Genomic DNA, 26,196 nt, shown 5'->3' with positions numbered 1-26,196 from the left:
AGATAAACTTGAAGAAGTTGCAGGGACCTGCTATTTTATATTCTGACTGTTTTTTCAAATTGTTTATGGATCTGATAAAAATCTTGATCTCTAAGATTTTTAAGCCCAAGCCCCTTGGATACCACAGCTCTCTTCAGTTTTTGCTTATACACATATCATTCTTTGCAGATAAGTAAGCTGAAGAAGCCTGGGGATAAAGTTTGAAACAAAAAAGTTAGCATTACTAATAATGGTACAAAATGACCTTAGGTGCCTTCTGATGGGATATGGTAAGGATACACAATACAAACCGAAATATTTTTGCCAGAAATGTTTAACTCGAATCAAATTAGCCTTTCTGCTTTACAGGAAAAACAGGCCGTAGAGGAGTGCAGAATGTTTGATATTCTGTAAGACACTGGTTTGGCATTTCCAAAAAAAAGTCAACATCAAGTGTCTACAATTTGCACATCATTAGCTTGGTGTGATATAGGGAGATAAAATATAAATCAGGGACAATGGCAGCCTTTGAACTTACAAATAATAATGATGGTTTTCAGATATTAGGCTGCTATTACTATGGAGTAGGTATTGCGGTAGATACTTTCCATTATGACCTCACTCAATCCAAACAACCCTTAGAACTAAGTATAATTATTGCCCCCATTTTTCAAATAAAGAATATCATAATAACTGTTTGACAGGTGGTTACTAGACTTGCTGGAGTAATCACTTTATAAGGTACATAAGTGTCTAATCACTGTTGTACGCCTGAAACTAATATAATATTGTATGTCAGCTATAACAGAAATAAATTTAAAAATAAGAAAAAGATGGAATGTCCTGGAATAAAAAATACGGGCACTGTTCTATATTAAGAAACTAAAGAAACAGAAACACATGCAGCATGTGAACTCTGATAGGATCTAGATTGGAAAAACCCAACCGTAAAAGAATTTTGTGTATGACATTTGAGAAAATTGGATATGGAGTAGATATGAGATTATATGGAACTGTTGTGAATTTTCATAGGTGTGAAAATGTCATTGTCGTGTTGTAGGACAGCATGCTCATTCTTCGGAGGTGAATGCTGAGGTATTTAAGGCTGAAGCAATTTACCTTTATTTTTGTAAAGATTTTTATTTATTTATTTTTAGAGAGAGGGGAAAGGAAGGAGAAAGAGAGGGAGCGAAACATCGATGTATGGGAGGAACATCGAGCACCTGCCTCTTGCACTCACTGAACTGGGGATGGGGCTGCCACCCAGGCATGTGCACTGACCAGGAATTGAACTGGTAGACCTTTTGCTTAGTGGGACAATACCCACCCAACTGAGCCATACTGGTCAGGGCTGAAGCAATTTATTTTTAAGGAGTTCAGAAAGAAATATACAGAGAGAGAATGTAAAATGTTAGCTAGTAGTAAGCTGTTAATTCTGGCATCCAAGTCTAGACAATATGAGTGTTCATAATACCATTCTTTCAACTTTTTTTATATGTTTGAAAACCTTGAAAATCAATAGTTGTAGGGCAAATGCAAACAAAAATAGGCTGAATTCCAATCGGGAAATTTACACAGAAGAAAATCCACATACTTTTAATATTCACGTGACTATCCTACCTGCCAACCACTGCTTTCGCAGCCTATATGATAAGTGTATCGATGGCATTGTAATGCTTTCCCGCTGCCAGCCCACTTTCTAGGCTAACAACAAGCAGCATCGATCGGTTGCCTCTTGTACATGCACCAACCATGGATGAGCCAGAAATCCAGGCATGGGCCCTGACTAGGAATCGAACCGGTGACCTTTTGGTTTCTGGGAAAATACTCCGACCAACTGAGTCACACTGGCCAGGGCCAATTAGTTTTTTAAATATTAATTAATCAGTCCTAGAATGTGTAATATGTTAGTTAACCTGTGCTAAGGTATACATGAAAAGTACCAAATGAATTTCATCAATTCTAAAGAGCACTTTTCTTTCTCAAATTGTAACTTGAATTCAGGATGCATCTTAGAATCAATGGAGTCTTAAAATCACTGTTGTCAGGCAGCAGTTTTAATATAATTATCATAACCTCTGCATGCATGAACTTGGTAATAGCTCCTCATACTGTAGTCATTTTGGTTAAATTATACCTTTGTAATTTTCTATTTAAAATGTCCCCAAAAGTATTACGTAGTGATTTGACCATCAAATGAGCTTTCTTTCTTAGTGGTACATGAGATAATGGTGTGGTTGCAATTGTTGGCATTGATGAAATTCAGGACATTACACTGACCGTGTTGGGGTATTTAAAGTAACTTACAGATAATATCACACCAATAGAGGAAACCAAAGCTTTCTATCTTAAAGAGCACCATCATCAGGGGTGGGGACTGCACACATTGTGACAGATACTCTCTCACCCTCTATTCATATATTGTCCTTTGAAAAAATGCTTTATTATGCACGATTTAAAGTGTATACAGGAATAGGAGGAATAGTCTAAGGAACTCTCTTTTTCATATTTTTAAAAATGTTTCAATTATAGTTGATATACAATATTATATTAGTATCAGGTTTACAAAACAATGATCAGACTTTACATACCTTACAAATCCCCTAGTAAGTCTAGTACCCACCTGACATTCATGATACATAGTCATTAAATACTAGTGACTATATACCCTATGCTGGACTTAACATCCCTGTAACTTTTTATAACTGACAGTCAGTAGATCTTAATCTCTTTCACCCTTTTCTCACACAAAAATAGAACAACAACAAAAACGACCAAAAAAAAAAAAAAAAAAAAAAAACAGAAACAAATTGATAGATGCAGAGAACGTCTTGATTGTTGCCAGATGGAGGGGGCTGGGGTAGGTGGGTGAAAAAGTCTAAAGAACACTTCTTATGCCCATCATTCAGCTTCAGCAATTACCAATATGTGGCCCATCTTGTTTCATCTGTATCCCCACCCCTTCCCCCTCCTATATTATTTTGAAGCAAATACAAAACATCACATTACTTTATTTATAATATTTTAGTATGTATATTGAAAAATAGGATTATCTTTGTGTAGGTAAACATAATACAATTATATCTAAAAATAAATTGATTTTTATAAATTAAGTTTATTATTTATAATTATTAATATCAAGTGTTGTTCGAATTTCCAATAGTATCACATATGCCATATTTTTTTTCTTTAAATCAGGATCCAAATAACATCTACACCGAACAATAATTTGAAATGTTTTATAAGCCTCTTTGTTCTCTAACAAGCCCTGCCCAGGTAGTTCAGTGGGTTAGAACATCGTCCCAATACACCAAGGTTTTGGGTTCAATTCCTGGTGAGGGTGTATATAAGAATCAACCAATGACCTCTCTCTCTCTCTCTCTCTCTCTCTCTCTCTCTCTCTCTCTCTCTCTCTCTCTCTCTCTTTCTCTCTCAAAACAATAAGTAAAGAAAGTAAGAGAAATCTGGCAAATAAAAAACACATGAGACATACAAAAATTTCTAACAGAGGGCAGCCAGTGTTTTTCATCAAGAATTAAACAGTACATATTTTAGGCTTTGTGAGCTCTGTGGACTCTGTCACAACTACTCAGTTATTTCTTTGTAGTATAAAAGCAGCCATTGTTAATATGTGAATGAATGGACATAGTTGTGCTCCAAAAAAACTTTATTTACCAAAGCAGTTTGAAGGTTGGATTTGGCCTAAGAGTTGTAGTTTGCTGACTCCTTGATCTATAGCAGTACAGTAGTTTTCACACTTTTGTTGGTATCAGAATCACTTGGAGACCTAATAAACAACACAGACGCAAAAGCTTGATACTATACAGGAAAGGGCCTCTATGTTTTTACCATGTTCCCAATCCCTAGGTTTTCCCTCCATCTCTTTCTTTTTTCTTGTAACTTTTGTGTTAAAGAAAATAGGTAATTTGTCTTTCAAAGTTTACCATAGTTGGATCAAGAGGCTTGCTCTGATTCTGGTTCTTTTTTTCTTGTGTTTTGGGGGCTTTTTTGTTTGTTTTTTGATGTGTAGAGTGGGAAGGGCAAGCATACTTGAGATGGTTTTGTGCTCTTCTGACAGTAGACACATAATGTGTTACTGTCTCCCCCACCCCCCCAATTATTTTCAAGAGAAAGACTTCGATTCAATGAAAGGCAGAGCTGGAAAGCTGGTAGTTGCCAGAGGGGAAGGGGTGGTGACACTGGGTGAAAGAGATGAAGGGACTAAGAAGTGCAAATTGGTAGCTACAGATCTGTAACAAGGATGTAAGTAAAGCACAGGAAATATAGTCAGTAATACTGTGATAACTGTGTATGGTACCAGGTGGGGCATAGGAATATCAAGGGAAACACTGTATAGATTATATGAGATCTGTCCAGAAGGTATCCAGCCTTGTACTATGAAAAATAGAGACATTTACTGAAGAAGATGCAAGATACAACAAACATTGCACACAGGACAATGACGCCTCAATCCCCTTCAAAGTAGGCACCTTGGGACCTCACACAGTTCTCCCAATCACCATCAGCTGCCCTGTGTTTTTTTCTGGAATCTCACTGAAGGTCTGAAATCTCTTCCCTTTCAAAGGTGATTTTAATTTTGGGAAAAGCCAGAAGTTGCAGGGAGCCAAATCTGGGCTGTAGGGGGCTGGGTCACCTGGGTGATTTGATGTTTCGCCAAAAAACTCTTCATGAGATGTGATGCATGAGTGGGCGCATTGTTGTGATGAAGCTGCCAATTACCAGCTGCCCATAGCTGCAGCCTTCTGAGTCATCCTAATATTTTCCACGAAGGAATGTTCAACCTTCACGCAAAATCTGATGCAGATTCATTGCTGTACTCGCTCAGTCATTTTGAATGTGACGGCCACACAGCACACATGCTTACTCAATGGCATCTACTGTCCCCAGTGACTAGTACAGTGAAGGTGTCATTGTTCACACATGCGCATTCCAGTCCCCTCTCCTTGGCTGCCTGGTTACATCAATGTCATGCAAACTGTTTTCATTACATTAATAATAGCTGGGCTTTTTCCAGACAGACCACGTATGATTATCTAACCACTAAGCTGTACACCTCAAGCCCATACAGTAGTCCCTTGCTATATCATGATTCACTTATTGCGGCCTCACTGTATTGCGGGATTTTTAAAAATATCATATTTAATTATTTATTGCGGATTTTTCGCTATATTGTGGGATTTTGCGGTACTGTATATGTATGTTGTTAAAGTGACGTAGGTTTAAGAGTGTAGAATAAATGTAAGGTTCCTACTTCGCGGGGGTGGGGTCTGGAATGTAATACCTGCAGTAAGTGAGGGAATGCTGTACATAATTTTAAAAAGAAAAATTAAGGTTATAAAAAAGTAATGCAAAATTAAAGGAAAGATGTCAAATGCAAAGAAATCTCAAAGAATAGGATACCTTCCAAATCTCATAAGAAGCGGGAAAAAAAACTTATCTTAAAAGGTATACAAGGAACGCCCCTCAGAGATATAGAAGATGAGCATAATTTATAGGGGTCCCCATTGGGGCTTCACTTTCTTGAGAGGAACTAGTCAAGGAGGCACTGGGATGCAATGGAAGAATGTAAGACTTGGAGCCCCACAGATGTGGGTTTGTATGCCTGTATTGCCATGTGTTCACAAACCTTCTGACTTTGACTAAGTGCTTTATCCTCCATCATAAACATAGGCTTCAGAGAAAAAATATTCTGCCATTTGGAGTTGTGAGAATTAAATGAGCTCTGGCACATTCAACCAGAGGCAGTTACTTTCCAAGCTCCCAAAAGGAGAAGAGCGTTCACATCTGCTGGAGGCTTTTATTACTAGTTGTTTAGCCATTCTGGATCGCTTGGTGACAGCATGGAGTTGCTTTTAAAATGTAGCACCTGGAAAAAAATTCTGTCAGTAAAAAGAATAAGGGTAGATTTCAGAAGCATTTAAACGATTGAAAGGGAAATATCAACAGCCTAGAAGGAGAGGCAGGTAATAAGCAGAAAATTGCAATATATTCTGCTTTCCAGTGGTGTCTTTCAATCAAGATGAGGACAGTGGGCTGGGATGGCTCTGAAGGAGATATCATGTAAAGCGAATCACAGTGGATAAGTACACATTGTTAAGATCTAGGGGGACATTCTAAGCAGAGGGAATGGCATGAACAAAGACATGGAGGTTGAAACAACTTGGTTTAGCTTAAAATCTGACCGAAGCAGTGTAGTATATCGAGTGTCCAAGGCCAGCAGTGCCTACACGGAGGTTCCTGGAGAGGTAATCGTCGGCAGCCGTCCATCTCGAGAGACGATGGTGTAGCTTCTTAAGAGTCTATTTGGACCGCCGAGAATGGCTGTGCAGTCCGACTCGGGAGTGACACGGTATCTGTCTCCTCCCGTGTTGAATCGACATCTTGCGATGACGCTGGAGTGTCCTCTCCAGTGAAGCTGAAGCTACAGAGCCTGGGCAGGGTGATATGGAGGGTCTGCTGTTGCCCATGCAGCAGACCCCCCCTCTCTTCGCAGCTGAAGGGTCCAAGGGAAAGACGGGGTCAATACAGCTTGGCTTCAGGTGCGCCGCAGGAGTTGCCGGTGTTGACTACAACGTCAAACCGCCTTAGGGACTCCGGCTCCGGATTTTCTGTCGGGGTTTACTCCCTTAGCCTTTCCCCTGAAGAGGTATGCCGCAAGGCAGCGGAGGTTTTTTGGAGTCAGAGTTTTCCTTCTTTGATGTACCCTGACTGGAAGATCGAACCAGCGACACTTAGCTCGCAGGCCGACGCTCAATCCACTGAGCCAAACCAGCCAGGGTAGGAGAGGTAATAATAAGAGCAGATACTTCTAATGGATTATTTCTGGGATACCATGCTAAAGCCGTTTAGCTCTATTCAACACCCCTCTGAGATAGATACTGTTTTTCCAAGTGGTAAAACTGAAACCCAGTTTAGGTCACTAGCAGTCACTGTGGCACAGCTAATGAGTCACCTGCATCAGCTTCAGAGCCCAAGTTACGGAAGGCTTCAATTGCTACTGTCACGAGAGTTTGTCCTGTCCTATAAAAAAACAGAACATCAGTAAAGGGGATTTAACCAAGGAGGTAACTAGGGATTAGAAAATACGGGGTTAAAGGCCCCATTGTAATTAGGCTGTTTGTAACTTCTGGCAAACATTTTTCCTTCTTTGGACCTGTTTTTTCATCTGTCAAATGAGGACAATGATAAGGGGCTAACCTTAAGGATGCCTTTCAGCTATTTGAGGTTTTTGCTTCTCTAACTTGGGGTAGGGAAGGGCCTGGATTCCTAGGTGATGACGGTGTATGCTTTGTTTATGTATTTTTTCTTCTTTATATACATTACTGTACCGCTTGCCTGGAAAGCCATATTGCTCCCCTGCTGTCTTTCCAAATACTCTCTAAGTATAGCCACACAGACTGCTTCTCTCAAGTTCTCTGGTCCTCGTAAGTTACCTATGTACTTTGGCCCTTAATTATATACCGCCGTGTATTCTTTGCTAGTTGTTTCCATTTTAATGTTTTCTTCTCATTTTGGGCCCCTTCTTTTCTTCCATATTTTATTTTCACTTACCCCCTATGTTTCAGTTAACAGTCTTTTGTTATGTGGGGGTCTTGGAGAAAATCTTGTTAATCTTTTTCTTTCTCTTTTGGCAGCGTGTGTGAGCACAGCAAAGAGAATCTTATGACCCCCTCCAACATGGGGGTGATCTTTGGTCCCACACTGATGAGAGCGCAGGAGGATACTGTGGCTGCCATGATGAACATCAAATTCCAGAACATTGTGGTAGAAATCCTCATTGAGCACTTTGGCAAGGTATGTTTCCTGTCCTCGCCATCACTCCTCCACCTTTTAAGAGTTGTGTCTCCCTTCCTGGTTCAAGTTGGTAACGGGAAGAAATTCCATTATGGCACAATGGCATTTAATAACATTTCTGCCCCTGTGAAATTCATTTATTTAGCAAATATTGCTTGGTTATGTAACTTTTATTATCAGGCACCGTGCTAGATAGTATAGAGGAGAAAAATAACACTATTTTAACATTATATTTAAAGTACTTATTGATAGGTGTGTGGTTACTACCACTTTATTATTCATATTTTTAAATATTTCTCCTCCTTCTCCTTCACCTCCTCCTCCTCGTCTTTCTTTCTTCTTGTCTTTTTAACATTTCTTATAGTACTGGTTTGGGGGTGATGAACTTCGTTAGCATTTTCTTGCTGGGAAGCTGTTTCTCTACCTTTCAATTCTAACTGATAGCCTTGCTGGATAGAGTAATTTTGGTTGTAGGTCCTTGCTTTTCATCATTTTGAATATTTTGTGCCAGTCCCATCTGGCCTGCAAAGTTTCTGTTGACAAATCAGCTGACAGTCTCATGAGAGCTCCCTTGTATTTAACTAAGTGCTCTTCTTTTGATGCTCTTAAGAGTTTCTCTTTGGCTCTGGCTTGGTGGCTCAGTTGGTTGGAGTATCATCCCATACACCAAAGGTTTCTGGTTCCATTCCCAGTTAGGGCACATACCTAGATTGCAAGTTCAATCCCCAGTTAGGGAATGTATGGGAGGCAACCAATTGATGTTTCTCATGTCAACGTTTCTCTTTCTCTCCCCCTCCCTCCCTCTCTCCCTGTCTGTCTCTCTAAAATGAATGAACATTTTTGGATGAAGATTTTTTTTCAAAATAATTTATTTATTCATTTTTTGTTTATTTATTTATTTTTAGAGAGAGGGGGGAAAGAGAAAGAGAGGGAGAGAAACATCACTGTGTGATTGCCTCTCACTCACGCCCCCAATTGGGGACCTGACATGCAACCTAGTCATGTGTCCTGACTGGGAATTGAACCAGGGACACTTGGCTTGCAGGCTGACGCTCAGTCCACTGAGCCACAGCAGCCAGGGCTTGGATGAAGATTTCTTAAAAATGATTATCTCTTTGTCTTTAACCTTTGGCATTTTAATTACCGTGTGTCTTGGTATGGGCCTCTTTGGATTCATCTTGTTTGGGATTCTCTGTGCTTCGTGGACTTGTATGTCTATTTCCTTTGCCAGGATAGGGAAATTTTCCGTCATTATTCCTTCAAATAGGTTTTCAATCAATTGCTCTTTCTCTTCTCCTTCTGGTACCCTATGATGCGATTATTGTTACACTCGATGTTGTCCTACAGGTCCCTTAAATTATCCTAATATTTTTTATTCTTTTTTTTCTTTTTGCTATTCTAATTGGGTGTTTTCCACTACCTTGTCTTTCAAGTTGCTAATTCGATCCTCTGCTTCATCTAATCTGTTGTTGATCCCACCATATGTATTCTTCATTTCAGTTATGGTACTTTTCATTTCTGACTGATTCTTTTTTATGGTTTCTGTGTCATTTTTTATGTATATCTCTTTGTTGATGTTCTTACCGAGTTCATCTACTTCTACTCTTAAGTTCATTGAACACCCTTATAACCAGTGTTTTGAACCCTGTATCTGGTAGATTGTTAGCCTCCATTTTGTTTAGTTCTTTTTCTGGAATTTTGCCCTGTGTTTTCATTTGGACATGGTTTCTTTGTCTACTTATTTTGGCTGCCTCCCTATTTTTGTTTCTGCATGTTGGATAGATCTTCCACGTCTCCCAGTATTGGCAAGGTGACATTATATAGTAGGTGTCTTGGGGGGTCAAGTTGTGCGGTATCCTTGGTCACCTCAGTTGGGTGCTTTAGGGGTATCCTTTTTGTGGATTGTTTGTGCCTTCCTGTTGTAGTTGGGTCTTGATTGCTGTTAGCATGTCATTGGGAGGAATTAACCCTCAAGCTGACTGGCTGTGACTACAGAGGATGAATTATCATATGGGGGCAGACCCCATGGAATGAGATTTGCTTTAGCGGTCTCTGGTGCCTGATGAGTCCACCCTTTGGGTGTTCCATTTGTGGAGCTAATTGGGTGGTGCTCTGGTATATTCTGAAGCCAGTCAGTGGGTATGTTGGTCCTTGGGCCTCTTGGGAGGGGTACTAGTGCAGACCTAGGTCAGCTACTGCCTGGGCCAGGCCTATGTCCACGTAGTAGGAGCTACAGAGCGATCTATGGTTGGCAGCTGCCTGTGCTGGGCTTGGAGGCACCTGCGAATAGTTATGCTGTGAACTGAGGCCAGCTGTCACTTACTTTCAGGCTTGGAACTGTTTAATAAGAGGTACAGGGCATGCTGAATCCAGCTACTGCTTGTTTGGGGTGTATGGACTTTTCAGGGATTTTAAGGAATTCCCTAGTGTGGGCTGACACCAGACTCTTATGAATAACAGCCTCTTTCAAGGTTCAGCTTGTGCATCAGTTAGATGGCGTGGGTTTTCAGGATATCACCAGGGTGGGGTGAGTTTGATGGAGACTCAGATTTAGCACCCATTTGCAGGCTGGGTTAGGGGGAGCACTCAGCAAAGGGAAAAGGGTGCCTTCCTGCCAGCTCTCTTGTGGGAGGGCTCAACAAAAAAACACAATGGCAGATAGAGCTACCCTCTAGTCCTGACCTGAAGATGGACAGTTTAGTTCCTCCCCATATATTTGGCAGTTTTGGAGCTGCTTCCCCAGTGCTAAAGATTAGAGCATGTCTGTCAGCAAGTCATTCCATGTATGGAACCTTTAAGAGGGCCACATGGGACTCCAGAAGCCCTCCATCTTTCCCAAAGGGAATCCTGACTGATTTTTCACAGTAAGATGTTGTGGGGAGTCCCCTTCCTGGCATTGGTACTCCAGGCTGGTGAGCCCGATGTGGGGCTGGGAACCCTCCCTGGCTCAGGGCAATCCTCCACAGCTGAGATCTCTCTCTTGATTTTTAATTGCCGCACATAGTTGTGGAACCAGCCTGTTTTGCATTTCTGTCCCTTCTACCAGTCTTGATACGGCTTTTTTAAGTGTCCTTAGATATAGGAGTTCTGTTCGGCTAGTCTTCAGGGTGGTTGTTCTATTAGTTAAGATTTTGATGTGGTTGTGGGAGGAGGTGAGCATACCATTTACCTACACAGAAGTCAGTGGTTTTGCAATTTTAAATACAGCGGTCCCTCTCTATATCGCGGTTCACTTATCGCGGCCTCACCGTATCACGGGATTTTAAAAAATATATTTAATTATCGATCGCAGATTTTTTGCTCTATCGTGGGATTTTGTGGTCCTGTATAAGTATATTGTTAAAGTGACGTAGGTTTAAGAATGTAGAATAAATGTAACATTCTTACGTCGTGGGGGGGTTTGTGTGTCTAGAACATAATACCTGCAATAAGTGAGGGAATACTGTACAATTGCCCGGAAAGCCTTATTGAGAAGACTGTCTTTGAGCAGAGAACCACAGGAAGTAAGTGGTTCAGTCATAACTGTTGGGAAAGCATTCTAGACTAAGCAATTGTTAAGTACAAAGTCCCTGAGGCAGACTTGTGCTATTCTGTTCAGAGTGGCTAGATTGGCTAAATTAGATTAAGCAAAAGAAGAAATAGAAGATGGGTTAAGAAAGGAAATGGAAAAGGTAAGCTGAGTGGATATTATAGTGCTTTAGAATACATTGGAAGGAGGACTTTGACTGTGCTATCTATGTAAGATAGAAGGAAGTTTTTGGCCAGAGAGATGACATTATTTGTCTTAGGTTTAGCAGCACAAATCCAGTTGCTGTGTGGAGAAGAGCTGTAGGGGAACAACGGTAGAAGGAAGGAGACTAATTATGAGCCTCTCTCAATAATGCAATCAAGAAAAGATTGTACCTTGGATGAGGGTGGTAACAGTGAAGGTAGTGAGAAGTGGTTAGATTCTAAATATATTTTGGAGGCAGAGCCAACAGATCTACTGACAAATCATATGTGGAATGTGGGAAAAAGAGAAGGGCCATGGGTAGCTTCAAGATTTTTTTTCTTGATCTGAATAACTGGAAGGATGAAGTTGCCATTTACTGAGATGGATAAGACTGGAGGGGAACAGATTTGAAAGTAAAGAGCAGGAGTCAAGTTTGGGACACGTTAAGATAGATTTCCCTATGAAACATCTGAGGTTTAGAGAAGAGAGCATGATTAGAAAAATAGAGTTGGCCTTCAATAGCATAGGAGTGGTGCTTAAAACCATGTGAATCTTATGGGTTACTTGTAGCAAGAGAATAAATGTTAGACCAAAGATTGAAATCTAGGGAGTGTCAACATTTGAAGAGCCAATAGGAGAGACTACAAAACCTATTGGGAAAGAATCGTCAGTGACAGGAGAGCTAGAAGGTAGAGGAGTCCTAGACTCCTGGAAAGAGAGAGTTTTACAGGGAAAGAGTGGACAGTAATCTCAATTTCCCAAGTTAAGTCATGTAGTTTCAGCACTAAAAACTATCTACTGCTCTAAATGTTTTTAAATTTGTAAAATGTAAGTGGTACATGTGCATTGTAAAAATTTCAAGCCATAGAGAAAATATAGAATGAAAAACAATTCTGCCGTTTACCTATGCTTAGCCCCTAGTTACAATTCTTATTCAATAATTTTCTTGTTTGTCTTTTGAACGAAGAAAAAAATGCATATTTACACATACACATGCATTAATACATTTGATGGATTTTAATATGTACCAACTATTGCTCTACTGCCTACAGGTAAAAACCTTGGACATTATAAGAATACCAGCTGAGCTAGCCTGGCAGCTGTAGGACATTATTTATAAACGCAACACACACAAAAGAAACCCCTTTGAAATATGGAGGGAAGAAGGCAGACCAGACTGGCTAGGGACCTTGTAACCTGAGGAATGACATGGCCATGAGTCACTTGTGTTTTGTTTTTGCCTCATTGTCTCCCAGATTGTGTAGTCTGGAAGCTGATAACCTAAGAAAACCAACAGAGTCCGTCTAAAATGTTCCCAACAAAAGCCTACTCTCTTTAAACAAAGAACCTGGAAAGGGATAGCCTAAGACAGAAAAATGTTAGATAATAAATGCTCTTCTCCAGTAAAACAGCACAGACAGAAATGCAGGTCCACCGCGCCCCTGCCTGCAAAGGCTGAGTGGAGAGCCCAGACTTCTACCTTTCCCAGTCCGTAGCAAGGTAGCTGACCTCCCCTCCCCTGACCCCATGTGGTGGTATCAAGATGACCAAATGGGACACCGGACTTTCTTCCACACCTGGTGGTAATGAGACAATCTCTCCCATTCCCTATGGTGTCACTCATGACCACGTGAAGCACCTGGATTCCCGTCCCCATATAAGCACTGAAGTAGTGTCAGAGGAAACCTGTTAGCAATTCATGACTTTTAGCACCACTCAGTGCTAATATGACTACCACTCTGCGGTGTCAGTGTTGAGGAGACCGTGCAGGGAACAATAATGAGACCCTCCTTTCCCCTGCAGCCAGACGGGTATCATCAGAGGCCTAGCAAGAAACCTAAACTCCTACATCTGCCTAGTAGTAACAAGGAGTCTTTCCCTCATATTGGGATGTCAAGGGAGGCAAGAGGAAAACCTGGACTTAGACCCCATCCTGGCTGTGCTCTTCCTCTTCTGCAGTGGCAGTGTCTGAGGAGGGCTGTTATAACAGAAGACATAAGTAAGCATAAGACTCTCATAATATGCAAATTAGCAGGCTTCATCTGAAAACCGTTTGTCATACCAAGAACCAAGACAACGTCAACATGAATGAGAAAAGACCATCAACAGACAGCAACACCAAGATGACGCAGATGTTAATTATATGACAAGAATTTTAAAGTAGCCATCATAAAAATGTTTTGATGAGCAATTAGGAATACATTTGAAACAAATGAAAAAAATATAAAGGCTCAGCAATGTAATAGAACGTTTCTGCAAAGAAATACAAAGACTCAGCAAAGAAATAAAAGATATAAAGAAGAGCCAAGTGAAAATCCTAGAACTGTAAAATGCAGTAAGTGAAAATTTAAAATCCAATGGATGTGCTTGACAACAGAGTGGAGTGGACAGGGGAAAGTGAACTTTAAGAATAACAGAAATTATGCAATCCAAACCACAGAAGACTAAGCGAATTTGTTACCAGCAACCTGTCCTAGAAGAGTGGCTAAAGGAAGTTCTATAAACAGAAAGGACACAATAAGAGAAGGAATCAGGGAATATCAGGAAGCAAGAAGGAATAAAAGAAAGAGCAGAAAGCTAATCCTTCCTCCTTACATGGGAGAGGGAGGGGTGTTAATCCCCTTAGCAGGGCAAAGCTGAGATCCCCTGGGGTGTCTGAAGGTGTAGCTTCCAGATTTAATCAGGCTTATTGTGCGAATTAGCTCCCTAGTTGATTAGGCTTTTTAATGTCTGGTTCCCTTTGCTCCTTTCCTATTTTAATATCTAGCTATTAACACTAACACAAGGAGTAGAAAAGACATTCCATAGAAGTGGAAATGAAGAGGGAAGAGGTAGACTTGAAGCCAAAAATGGTGAAATACAAAAGTGGTCGTTACATGATAATGGGACCAGTTCATCAAGAATATATAACAGTCTATAAATATATGTGTGCCAAACATCAGCACACTTAAATATATTAAGCAAACACTAATAGATCTGAAGAGAGAAATTACAAAAATACAATAATAGGGGACTTCAGTACTCCACTTTCCACGATAGATATATCATCCAGACAAAATTAACCTGGAAGTGGTAGACTCGAACCATGCTTTGGACTAAATAAAACTAACAGACATGCATATACAGAACATTTCTTCCAATAACAGCAGAATTCACATTTCTCTCAAGTGCACAGGGAATATTCCTTAGTATGACCATATGATAGGCCACAAAAGAAGCCTTAGCAAGTTTTAGAAGATTGAAATCACACTAAGCATCTTTTTCGACCACAATGGTATGAAACTTGAAAGCAATAACAAGAAGAAAGCTGGGAAATTTACAAATACATGGAGATTAAACAACATGCTATTGAATAACCAATAGGTCAAGGAAGGAATCAAAAGACAATTCCAATCATATATTAAAAAAATAAATAAATAAAAAAGAAAAGAAAATGGAAACACAAAAGCACATTGAAAGGATCATTTTATATGATCAAGTGGGATTTAGCTCTGTGATCCCTGGATGATTCGATATATGAGAAACAATAAGTGTGATACACCACACTAAAAAGAAAAATTATATGATCATCTCAAAGGAGATAGAGCTTTTGACAAAATTCAACGTACTCTCATGAGAAAAACCACTCCACAAATTGAGTATAGAAGGAATGTACCTTAACACAATAAAGCGTATGTATGACAAACCCACAGCGAGCACCATACTCAACAGTGAAAGGGTGAAAGCCTTTCCTGTAAGATAAGGGACAAGACAAGGGTGCCCACTCTCACCACTGTTATTCAACATAATACTAGAAGTCCCAGCCAGGGCAGTCAGGTAAGGAAAAGGAATTGAAGCTACCCAAATAGGAAAGAAGAAGTAAAATCATCTTAGTTTGCAGGTGATATGATCTTAACACTTAGAAAATTCTAAAGACTCCACCAAAAAACTGCTAGAACTGATCAACAAATTCAGTAAAGTTGCAGGATACGAAATCAACATAAGGAATATGTTGTGTTCCTAGGAATACAGTAACAACAAAACACAATACCCCTCTGGGTCCATTCATGTTGTGTCAAATGGCAAGATTTTGTTCTTTTTTTTATGGCTGAGTAAACAGATCGATGGTTGCCAGATGGGAGGGGGTGGGGGCATAGGTGAAAAGGTGAAAGAGATTAAAAATTACTAATTACCAGTTATAAAACAATAGTCATCGGGATACACAGTACAGTCTAGGAAATGTTGTCACAACTATGTATGATGCCAGATGGATACTAGACTTCTCGGAGTGATCACTTCATAAGGTATAGTAATGTCTGACCACTGTGTTCTACACCTGAAACTCTGAGACTAACATATATTTTATGTCAACTATGTTTGAAAATGAATTTAAAAAAGAAAGACAATGTACTCTACCATATTGATAAGCAAAATTGCACAAACATCAATTTATGTAGAATAAATATGTGAAAAATCAAGATAAATTTATAAGAAGAAACAAACAAAATACTCAGCAAACAGGAATAAGGGTTGATGTCCTCAAGTTGGTAATGAACATATACCAAAAATCCCTATAGCTAACATCACACTTAATGGTGAAATATTGGACGTTTTACCTTTACAGTTGAGAATAGTGCAATAATGCTCTCACTGCTGCTGTTCAGCATAGTATTGGAATTTCTACCCAGTGCAATTTGGTAAGAAGAGGAAATAAAACATATACAGGTCCAAAAGGATCAAAATCCCAAGGAGTCTATAAAAAATACTCCTTGAACTAATAAGGGAATTTATCAATGTTATAGGATACAAGGGCACCATGCAGAAAATCAATTGTATTTTTATATACTAGCAATGAATGTGTGGAAAATGAAATTAAAAATGCAAGTACCATTTACAACCTCTCAAAACAAGTGACATGCTTAGGTATAAGTCTAATAAAACATGTATAGGATTTATATGCTGCAAATTACAGAATGCTGATGAAAGAAGTCAAAGAAAACACAGGTAAATGAGGAGACATTTTGTGCTCATGGAATGGAACATGTCATAGTAAAAATGTCAGTTCTTTCCAACTTGATATCTAAGTTTAAGGCAATTAATGTCAAAATCCCAGCAAGATTTTTTGTAGAGACAAGATTTTACTAAAACATATGTAGAAATGTAAAGGAGCTAGAAGAGCTAACATAATTTTTAAAATACAGAATAAACTGGAGGCATCGAATATACAGTATTCCCTCATTTATCATGGATTTTACATTCTAGACCCCCCTGCGATAGGTGAAAATCCAAAGTAGGAACCTTACATTTATTTTAGTATTTATATATATTTTAAGGCTTTATAAACCCTTGCCACACACTTATAAACCGTTCCCAGTCCCTTATTAATCTTTCCCACTCCCTTATTAACCCTTTCCACACATTTATAAACACTACTTATGTTCTTAAACATATTCTACACTCTTAAACCTATGTCACTTTAACAACATACATATACAGGACCACAAAATCATGCAATATAGAGAAAAATATGCGATAAATAAATGTAATATTTTTTAAAATCCCGCAATACAGTGAGGCCATGATAAGTGAGCCATGATATAGAGAGAGACTACTGTATTAATGTTTACTGTATAAATATTAATGCTTCAGTTTGAGATTGGTAGATGGACAAATACATAGATCCGTGGAAGAAAACACACAAATAACCTCACAAAATGTGGCCAACTTGATTTTGACAAAGGCACAAAAACATTTCAGATAGTCTTTTTGAACAAATGGTGCCAGAGCAATTGCATGTCTACAGACAACAAAAGTGGACTTCAGCATAAGCCTCACATCACATACAAAAATTAACTCAAGATGATTATACATTTAAATGTAAAGCTATAAAACTTTTAGAACATATCTGCAGGATCTTTTGAAGAGTCTTACTGAGGAGTTTTTAGATATGACATTGAAAGCACAAACCATTACAGAAACAAATTAATAAATGAGACTTCATCAAAATTAAAAGCTTTTGCTCTGTGAATGACCCTATTAAAATATGAAAAAACAAGCTGCCAGTTTAGATAAAATATTTGCAAGCCATGTATCTGATAAAAGGATTCATATCTAGAATATATATAAAGAATTCTCAAAACTCAACAGTAAAAAAAAAAAAAAAAAAAAAATCAAACAATCCCATTCAAAAATGAGCAAAAGACATGAAAAGGATGTATGGATGACAAATAACCATATGAAGAAATGTTCAAGATCACTAGCCATTAAGGAAATGGGAATTAAGACCACAATGAGATACCACTATATACCTATTAGAGTAATTAAACTTAAAAATAATGATAACAACAAATGCTAACCAAGTACACAGAAATTGAATCTTTCATACACTTTCATAAGGACAGAAAATGTTGCAGCTACTCTGGAAAGACATGTTCAGTTTCTTTAAAACAAATAACATGCATTTACTATACAACCCATTATTTACACTCCTGGGCATTTATCCAGAGAATGAAAACATGTCCACACAGAACAGCTACAAGTATGTTCATAGCAGCTTTATTTGTAATAGGCAAAAACTGGATACAAACCAGGTGTCCTTCACTGGGTGAACGGTTAAGCAAATCGCAGTAATTCATACCATGGATTACTACTCGGTAATATAAAAGAATGAAATATTGATACACATAACAACTTGGCTGGATTTCAAGGGCATTCTACTGAGTGAAAAAGCCTATTTCAAAGGTTATATACTGTCTATTTCCTGTTGTTTATATGCTTTCTCTACTGTGATCCTCACTTTTTTCTGAACCCTCATTAGCAAGATCATTTCTACTAATAGTTTGTTCAAGGCATTCTAGGCTGTTTTGACCATGTTCCTGCAAATTCTGCCAGCATCTGCTCATTGCCCAATTACAAAGCCATTTCTACAATATTTTAAAAATCTTTACAGTATTCTCTCATTTATCGTATTACGTTCTAGACCCCCCTGCGATCGGTGAAAATCCACGAAGTAGGAACCTTACATTTATTTTAGTATTTATATATATTTTAAAGCTTTAGAAACCCTTCCCACACACTTATAAGCCGTTCCCAGTCCCTTATTAACCTTTCCCATTCCCTTATTAACCTTTTCCGCACTTTTATAAACACTACTTATGTTCTTAAACACATTCTACACTCTGAAACCTACATCACTTTAGCGTATGTCTACAGGACTGCAAAATCCCATGATATAGCAAAAAAATCCACGATAAATAATTAAATATAATATTTTTAAAAATCCCGCAATACAGTGAGTCCGCAATAAGTGAACCGCGATATAGAGAAGGACTACTGTACTTGCAAAAATTTTAAGTATTTCTTACAATAGCCTACCATTTTCAGGCACCAAAATTCCGATTAATGTTCTATCCATATTGTAGCAAATTACCACAAACTTTGTGGCTTAAAGCATAACAGATGTATTGTCTTAACAGTTCTAGAGGTCAGGCATATAAAGTTGGTTGGCAGGCTGCAGCTCTTTTCTAGCTAGCCACTTTCCAGTTTCTAGAAGCCCCCTGCATTCCTTGGTTTGTGGGCCCTTACCCCAAAGCCTAGCACCTTCAAATCAATCTCTCTGTCTCTCTCTCTCTCTCGCCCACCTTTGCTTCTGTGATAACATTCCCCAGTCTCTCTGAACCTCCTGTCTCTCTCTTATAAGGACACTTGTGATTATATTGGGCCCACTTAAGAGAATTCAAGATAATCTTCTCATCTCAAAATTTTTACCTTAATCATATCTGTAGTCTCTTTTGTCATGTGCGTAACATAGTAACAGGTTCTATGGATTATGGACATCTTGGGTATCATTGTTTTCAAGAGTATCAATACTCTTCAAAAGTGTTATGGTTGTAAAAGACAAAGAAATATTGAGAAACCATCACAGTCTGGAGGAAAGTATTCGGTGACATGAAAACTTAATGTCATATGGGACTCCGGATTTCACCCTAGACCATAAAAAGGGCATTAACTGGAAAAACTTACAAAATTTTATGCAAACCTATAGATTAGCTAATATTGTGTACATGTTAAGTTCTTGGCTTTAATAATTGCACTGCGGTTATAGGATGTTAACATGAGGGGAATCTGGATGAAAGGGTATGCAGAAACACTACTATTTTTCAGTTTTTCTGTAAGCCTAAAATTATTTCAAAATAAAAATTTTTATAAAGTTTTATTGATATATCCTGGCACCATCAGTATCTGGCCTGTTTTCTCACATCTTCAGTAAACTGAATATTGCCAAATGGTTTAATGTTATTCAGCTGCTAAGTGAATATTTCATTGTTTTCAAATTTTAAATTTATTCATTAAAATTATTAATGAGATTGGATATCTTTCCATACCCTTTTGGTTGTTATATTAGTTTGCTAGGATGCCATAACAAAATGCATGCACTTGGTAACTTAAACCTTACAAATTTATTTTCTCACAGTTCCGAAGGCTGGAAGCCCAAAATCAAGGTGCTAATCGAGTCAGGGCTGATTTCTCCTGAGGCCTCACTCCTCGGCTTGTGTCCTCGCGTAGTCTTTTTTTCTGTGCGTGTGCTTCCCTAGTGTCTCTTTCTCATCTTCTAAGGACACAAGTCATATTGGATTAGACTCCACATTTATGACCGCATTTAACCCTTATTACCTTTCAAAGGCCCTATCTCCAAGTACAGTCACAGGTGGGGTAAAGGCTTCAAAGCATGAATTTCAAGGAGACACATTTTGGTTCATAGCAGCTGTTCATTTCAGTTGAGAGATGGGGGTGGCAGATTGTATTGAGTTGACATTTGAATGTGTGCTTATTGTTCTTGTGCACTGAGTTGCCTCTGTGAAGAGAAAAGGGGTGTGACTGGTGAAGGTTAATGATGGTCTTTTTAAAAAAATATATTTTATTTATTGATTTTTAGAGAAAGGAGAAAGGAGGGAGAAAGAGAGGGAGAGACACATCAATGCATGGTTGCCTCTCACACGCCCCCAGCTGGGGACCTGGCCCACAACCCAGGCACGTGCCCTGACTGGGAATCGAACCAGTGACCCTTTGGTTCACAGACTGGCACTCAGACCACTGAGCCACATCAGCCAGGGCAAGGTTAAAGATCTTAAAGCAAGTGGTGGTGACACAGGATTTTTTTGTTATACTATTTTAATTTCTTTTATTGATCTGAAATATTTTATAATCTGCTATTTTAAAATATTGAATGGGAAATGGAGCATCAAATAGCTTGGCTGTTAAGGAAAAGGAAAATTGGGGGCAGTGGCTAGAGAGACATTGATTCAAGAGAGAATCTTTTTAAGACTGGGCAACTTGTGCATGTTTATAAACCAGGAGCAGGGTTAGAACTTGTGTATAGGAAGAGATTGAAGAGCCAAGAGACTGAAGAGCCAAGTGAGAGATATCTCATTGTGGTTTAAATTTGCATTTCTCTGGTGATCAGTGATGTTGAGCATGTTTTCATAGGTCTGTTGGCCATCTGTGTGTTCTCTCACCTGCCAAGATGGCTCTTGTCAGTAAGTCAACAAACAGTATCGGTGAGGATGTGGAGGAAAGGGAACCCTTGTGCACTGTTGGTGGTATCGCAAATTGGTACAATCACTATGGAGGCTCCTCAGAAATTTAAAAATAGAACTACTTTATGACTCAGCCATCTCATTTTTTGGATATATATCGGAGGAAATCCAAAACAGTTAATTTGAAAGGCTACATACATCCCTATGTCTATTGCAGCATTATTGATAATAGACAAGATAAGGAAGCAACCCGAGTACTCATTGATAGACAGATGGATAAAGATGTGGTACATATATACAACGGAATATTTCTCAGCCATAAAAAAGAATGATATCTTACATTTGCAACAGGATGGGTGAATCTACAGGGTATTATTCTAAGTGAAATAAGTCCAAGAAAGACTTGTATGGTTTCATTTATATATGGAATCTAATGAACAAGCAAAATAGAAACACACTCATAGATACAGAGAACAAAATGATGGTTGCCAGATGGGTGGGGGGTGGAGGGTTGGGAGAAAAAGGTGACGGGATTAAGAAATACAACTTGGTAGTGACAGAATAGTCACAGAGATGTAAAGGACAGCATAGGGAATATAGTCAGTAGTACTGTAATAACTATGAATGGCGTCAGGTGGGTACTAGACTTACCAAGGGGATCCATCACTTTGTAAGTTATGTAAATGTCTAATCACTATGCCGTACAACTAAAACTCGTATAATATCGTATTGCAACTGTGATTGAAAAAACAAGATCCAAGTGAGAGAGAAGGCTATTGATGGAGGGAGGGTCCTAAGGAGCTTTGAGCAGATGGCCTCCAGATTACTTGAGGAAAGACGGGCTTTGGATGGCCTTTGTTGGAAGGAGAAGGGGGAGGTAGGAACAGATGCATATGAGTTTGCCATCTGGGGGCACAAGGAACCAGTGTCTGTGAAAATTGAGGAAGATTACGATTCCTGCACTTTGTTTTCTCAAATAGAATTAAGCTTATTTTTATATGCTGAGAGTAAGGGAAAATGGATATAGGGCTGGAGGCATGAGGAGAGGCAGAGGAGCTTTAGAGCAGTCTATTAAAGGAATGGAGAGAGAGCTGACAAAGGACATTTTAAAGGGTTGTTGTTAAGGAAAATGTAAACCATAAATCTAGAGTGGTACCACCCCTGGTGAGACTTCACACCCCACAGCACTGCTCAAAAGCCAGAATGTAGAACTAAAAAAGACTAATTGTGTGCTTTTTTCAGAATTGGTGTTTTTAGGGAATTGGCAGAACATGAACAGGGACCAAAAATGGCTGAGTGTGTTGGTAGTTTTTATTACCCACCCTTTAGACCAAACTGAAAAAGAGGGGAAGGAAGTGAGGGAACTGGTAGACAGAAAGAGTGGAAGAATCAAGGGAATTAGAGGTCTCAGTGTTGAAGACCAGGAATAGGGAAAGTGAAGGCATGGCATTTCTAGAAGGACAGAAAGTTGTCATCAGATTTGGAGACTAGTATTCTGAGCATTAGAGATGAAGCAAATTTCCACGTGATGACAAGAAAGCACTAGCTAATACTTATAAAGCCCCTACTATGTGTCAAACACTGTTGGAAGATCTTTACACATTTTAGGACATTTACACATAATTTCACATAAGAAAATCCAAGGCACAGAGAAGTTGTGACTTGTCCAGGGTCACAGAGTAAGTACTGATGCTCAAATTTAGAACTACACAGTTTAGGTCTCTACTATACTACCTTGAGATATTTGTTCTGTTCATGGAAAATGGGTACTTGAAAGAGAGGTAAAGATCATTCATTGGTCATGAGAAAGCCAAAGAACTTTGAGGTAAGAATTTCTGAGAGTCATTCACATAGGCCATGATTTTATTTCAGAGGATATTTTTTCTTTTTTTTTTTTGTAGAGGATATTTTTTCTAATGCTAGCATTTGGGGCTCAGCTAATACATCTTGCAGGCTTGATGAGTAGTTTGGTCTTTGTCCTGAAGTCAATAGAGAGCCATGGAAGCTCAGTGCATGATTCATTGCATTTTAAATGTTCTAATAAATTTACAAATGGACCCAAGACTAACACCAGCACGCTTAGTCTCCCATCATGAGTCTAACAAAATAGGGTGTTTTTTTGTTGTTGTTAATCTCTATAATTTTTAGGGGAAATGCCAACTTCACTTTTACCAGAAAATCCATTTTCAATGAATAACCTTAAATCCCCACTGAGTTCATAAAAGTGATTCTGCTGTGCTTTTGGCCAGGATATCAAAAGTATACTCTGTGGGGTGATTTGAAGAGCAATTAAAGTACTGCTTTCCTGTTACCCCCATGGTCCAATAGGAGATTAGTTTTAGTAACTGGTGATCAGCTTTTGAGTGAAGTTGTTAGACCCTTGTATAAACAACTGTCATATGTGTTAAATAATTAAAGTTTTGACCTTTGTGTGATATCAAAGATGTACTCTGACCATGTTTTCTAAACAAATACATAATAACCAAGGATCTTTTCTGATTTGTGAATTTATTCATATGAAATATATGGAGATATGAAACGAATCCCAGGTTATTATACCCTTATCAAATTGTTTATTTTAAAAGAGCAAACTGATAGGTGTCAGATATTCTGGACCTTGTAGGTATAACCTCATAGAATGGTTGTGGGGATTAAAAGAGATAATATATGTGAGAATTGATGCTGTCTGCAAGATTCAGGGATTATATGTTCCTGCCAAGTTGTTCCGTTAATGGGATATGATTTTCAGTTGACATATAGTATAATTTTAGTAATGTGTTTTTTTTCCATTTATACTCGCTCTTTAATAAAAAAAGGCTTACACATACTAGTTTTAAGTTTCTGACATCCCTGCTCCTCAGCTTTTCTTTTAAGAATATCCAGGGTCTGTCAATAAAATTTAAATGCTTCACAATAATTGATACTTAAAGGGTTCCATGTCTAAGTCTTTTTAAAGAATTTTTTAAATTTTGATTTACTTATTGTTTTTCTATTACAGTTGTTCCACTCCCCACCCCCAAATCAATTTAAATCATCTTCTCTAAATTATTTCTTCTCTGGTGGGTAAGCGAAGGGAGAAGAAGATCCGTGCTACACTGACCCCTAGAACAATGTCAGTCATTCTTAAGTTCTCTCTCTTCCCATCTTATCGAGGGCTACGTACCCGATGCTGCTGCCACTTTTAGATGCAGAGGCAATTTGCACTGACTTCTGTTTTCAAACTTTTTGGAGGCGGTGGCTAACTGTCAGTAATTACAGAGGAAGACAGAGGTCAGCTCTGTAGGCAGTTCTTTGCAATTTAGTGTTGAAGACAGCAAGTTATCTCCCGTAAGGGGAAAGAAAACTACGACAGGATAGATCTATTTCAATAGTAGAACTAGAAAGTGAGCTTGAAGACCTTCTGGTCCAGGCTCTTCGTTTTACCTGTGGTCCTCTTTTACCTATTGCAGTTGTGATGACAATTTCTATTTCTCCAGCTCTGTTCCCCTTCATCTACTTTCTGGAACTTAACCACACCCCCAGCTACCCCCACCGTTCTTCCCAACCAGTTTTGAAAAGAACTTGGGTAGTGGCCCTAAAGTCGACCAGTTGTCTCCCGTGTGCTTTGCAAACTAATCTTCTTAATTGCACAACTTAGCCTTGGCTGTTTTTCTTTTTTTCTACCACGGAGATCATTGCATTGGAGCTAGGAACCAGCAGTTTTGCCTCTTTCAATTTAGATTTTTTTTTTTTTTGTTGTTGTTGTTGTTCAAAGAACACAGAATCAGGCTCTGTGCCCGGTGTGGGCCAATGTACTTTGATCTCATTTAGTCCTTATTCTGACTCTGGGAGTGATACATATTATTTCCATTTTTCTGGCTTTGGAAACAGAGGGATGGATTGTGGTGAGTAGCATCGCCAAGAGTTAAATCCAGGTCAGTTGGGTTGAGCCTGCAGCTCAGGGAATGGGAGTCTGTTTTGTGTGAGACGTTAAAGACTACAGTGAGTAGTTGTACTTGTCTTTGCAACACCGATGTTGACTCAGCTCTTCTAACCTCCCTTGACTTCTCTCCTTATTGCCAATCTTCCTCTTTTACTGGGTTGGAGGCTACTTTATAATCCTGCAAGATCTTACGTTACTGCCTTAAATATAGTTTTCTGGGAGAATAATTGATTGTTTACAAGATAATTAGGAAATCTAGTACCAATGTATGTGAAAGTGGATTTTGATCTTATCTCTGAAGATGTATGTATGGTTAGAAGCCATGGTTGAGGGAACTGAGTGGTATACATGGAGACGGTTAAGGGCAGTTCTACTTGTAAATTGGCAAGAGACAGCTGGATTTGTGGGAACTCAAATGCTGCCTATGGTCCCAAATGGCCAAATGGGACCTTGGCCAGGAAAAACCCAACGTCGTAGCCATGTAATGGGTTTGGAGAGGCAAACAAGAGTCCTTTTAAAGAACAACTCTGATTTATGTGTTTCTCAGGTACACTGTCTGGCAACCCAGAAGAAATAGTCCTTTCTGCTCCTAGTCTGGTCTTCCTTTCTCTTTGAAATGTGGTTTCTGTGAATCTTGGTGTGCCACTAGAGGGCAGCAAGAGCATAGATATATATTTCCTTCTACTGCTTTTTGGAAAGATAGGTAGGTAGATATTTAAAAATAGAAGTACATATAAATATAGATTTGTGCTTTACAGATTTATATGTTATATATTTTAAAATATATCTCTGTGTACACACACCCATACACGTACATAGACAGAGAAAATCGAATGAAGCCAGATGTCTACTTCATTGCCTTTAATTTATGAAATGATAAAGTTAAGCTAAAAGTTATTTAATATAAGGTATTTATTAGCCTGTACATGTGAGGACTTTTTCAGATTCTAATATGTAGTTAGGTGGGGATTTGCAAATGGCAGCCATTTGCAAATGAATTTTCAGAGAAAAAATATCTTTTAAGTAGTGAATGTTAAGAGCAAAGTGTAGCCTGAAGAAAGAAAATGTATCTTTGGATAGAAAATCATTAATATTGAGAAACTTCAGATGTGTTTATTAGTCATAGCGAATCTTTGAAAATACCTTCAAGTTTTCAATTCTGTCTGAATTGTGAAGATCTTCTCACACATTTTCCAAAGACCTAGTTCTCTTAGCTTTGAAGTGAGGTCAGGACCTGTTTGAAATGAATAAGC

The 26,196-nt window shown here is 38.7% G+C and overlaps 1 protein-coding gene across 1 annotated transcript in view; it reads left to right on the top strand.

The window, feature by feature from the left end:
• The window catches only part of OPHN1 (oligophrenin 1), a 237,036-nt gene that overhangs the window by 174,883 nt on the left and 35,957 nt on the right, over positions 1 to 26,196 (top strand). Inside the window, exon 19 of the mRNA XM_090264307.1 lies at positions 7,635 to 7,794. Within this exon, the coding sequence (XP_090120433.1) occupies positions 7,635 to 7,794 (160 nt within the window). The remainder of the gene's footprint in view (positions 1 to 7,634; positions 7,795 to 26,196) is intronic.

Source organism: Furipterus horrens, unplaced genomic scaffold, assembly GCF_987537825.1.
Source record: "Furipterus horrens unplaced genomic scaffold, mFurHor1.1.pri manual_scaffold_17, whole genome shotgun sequence".
NCBI lineage: Eukaryota > Metazoa > Chordata > Mammalia > Chiroptera > Furipteridae > Furipterus > Furipterus horrens.
This window is presented reverse-complemented; position numbering and strand designations above follow the sequence as displayed.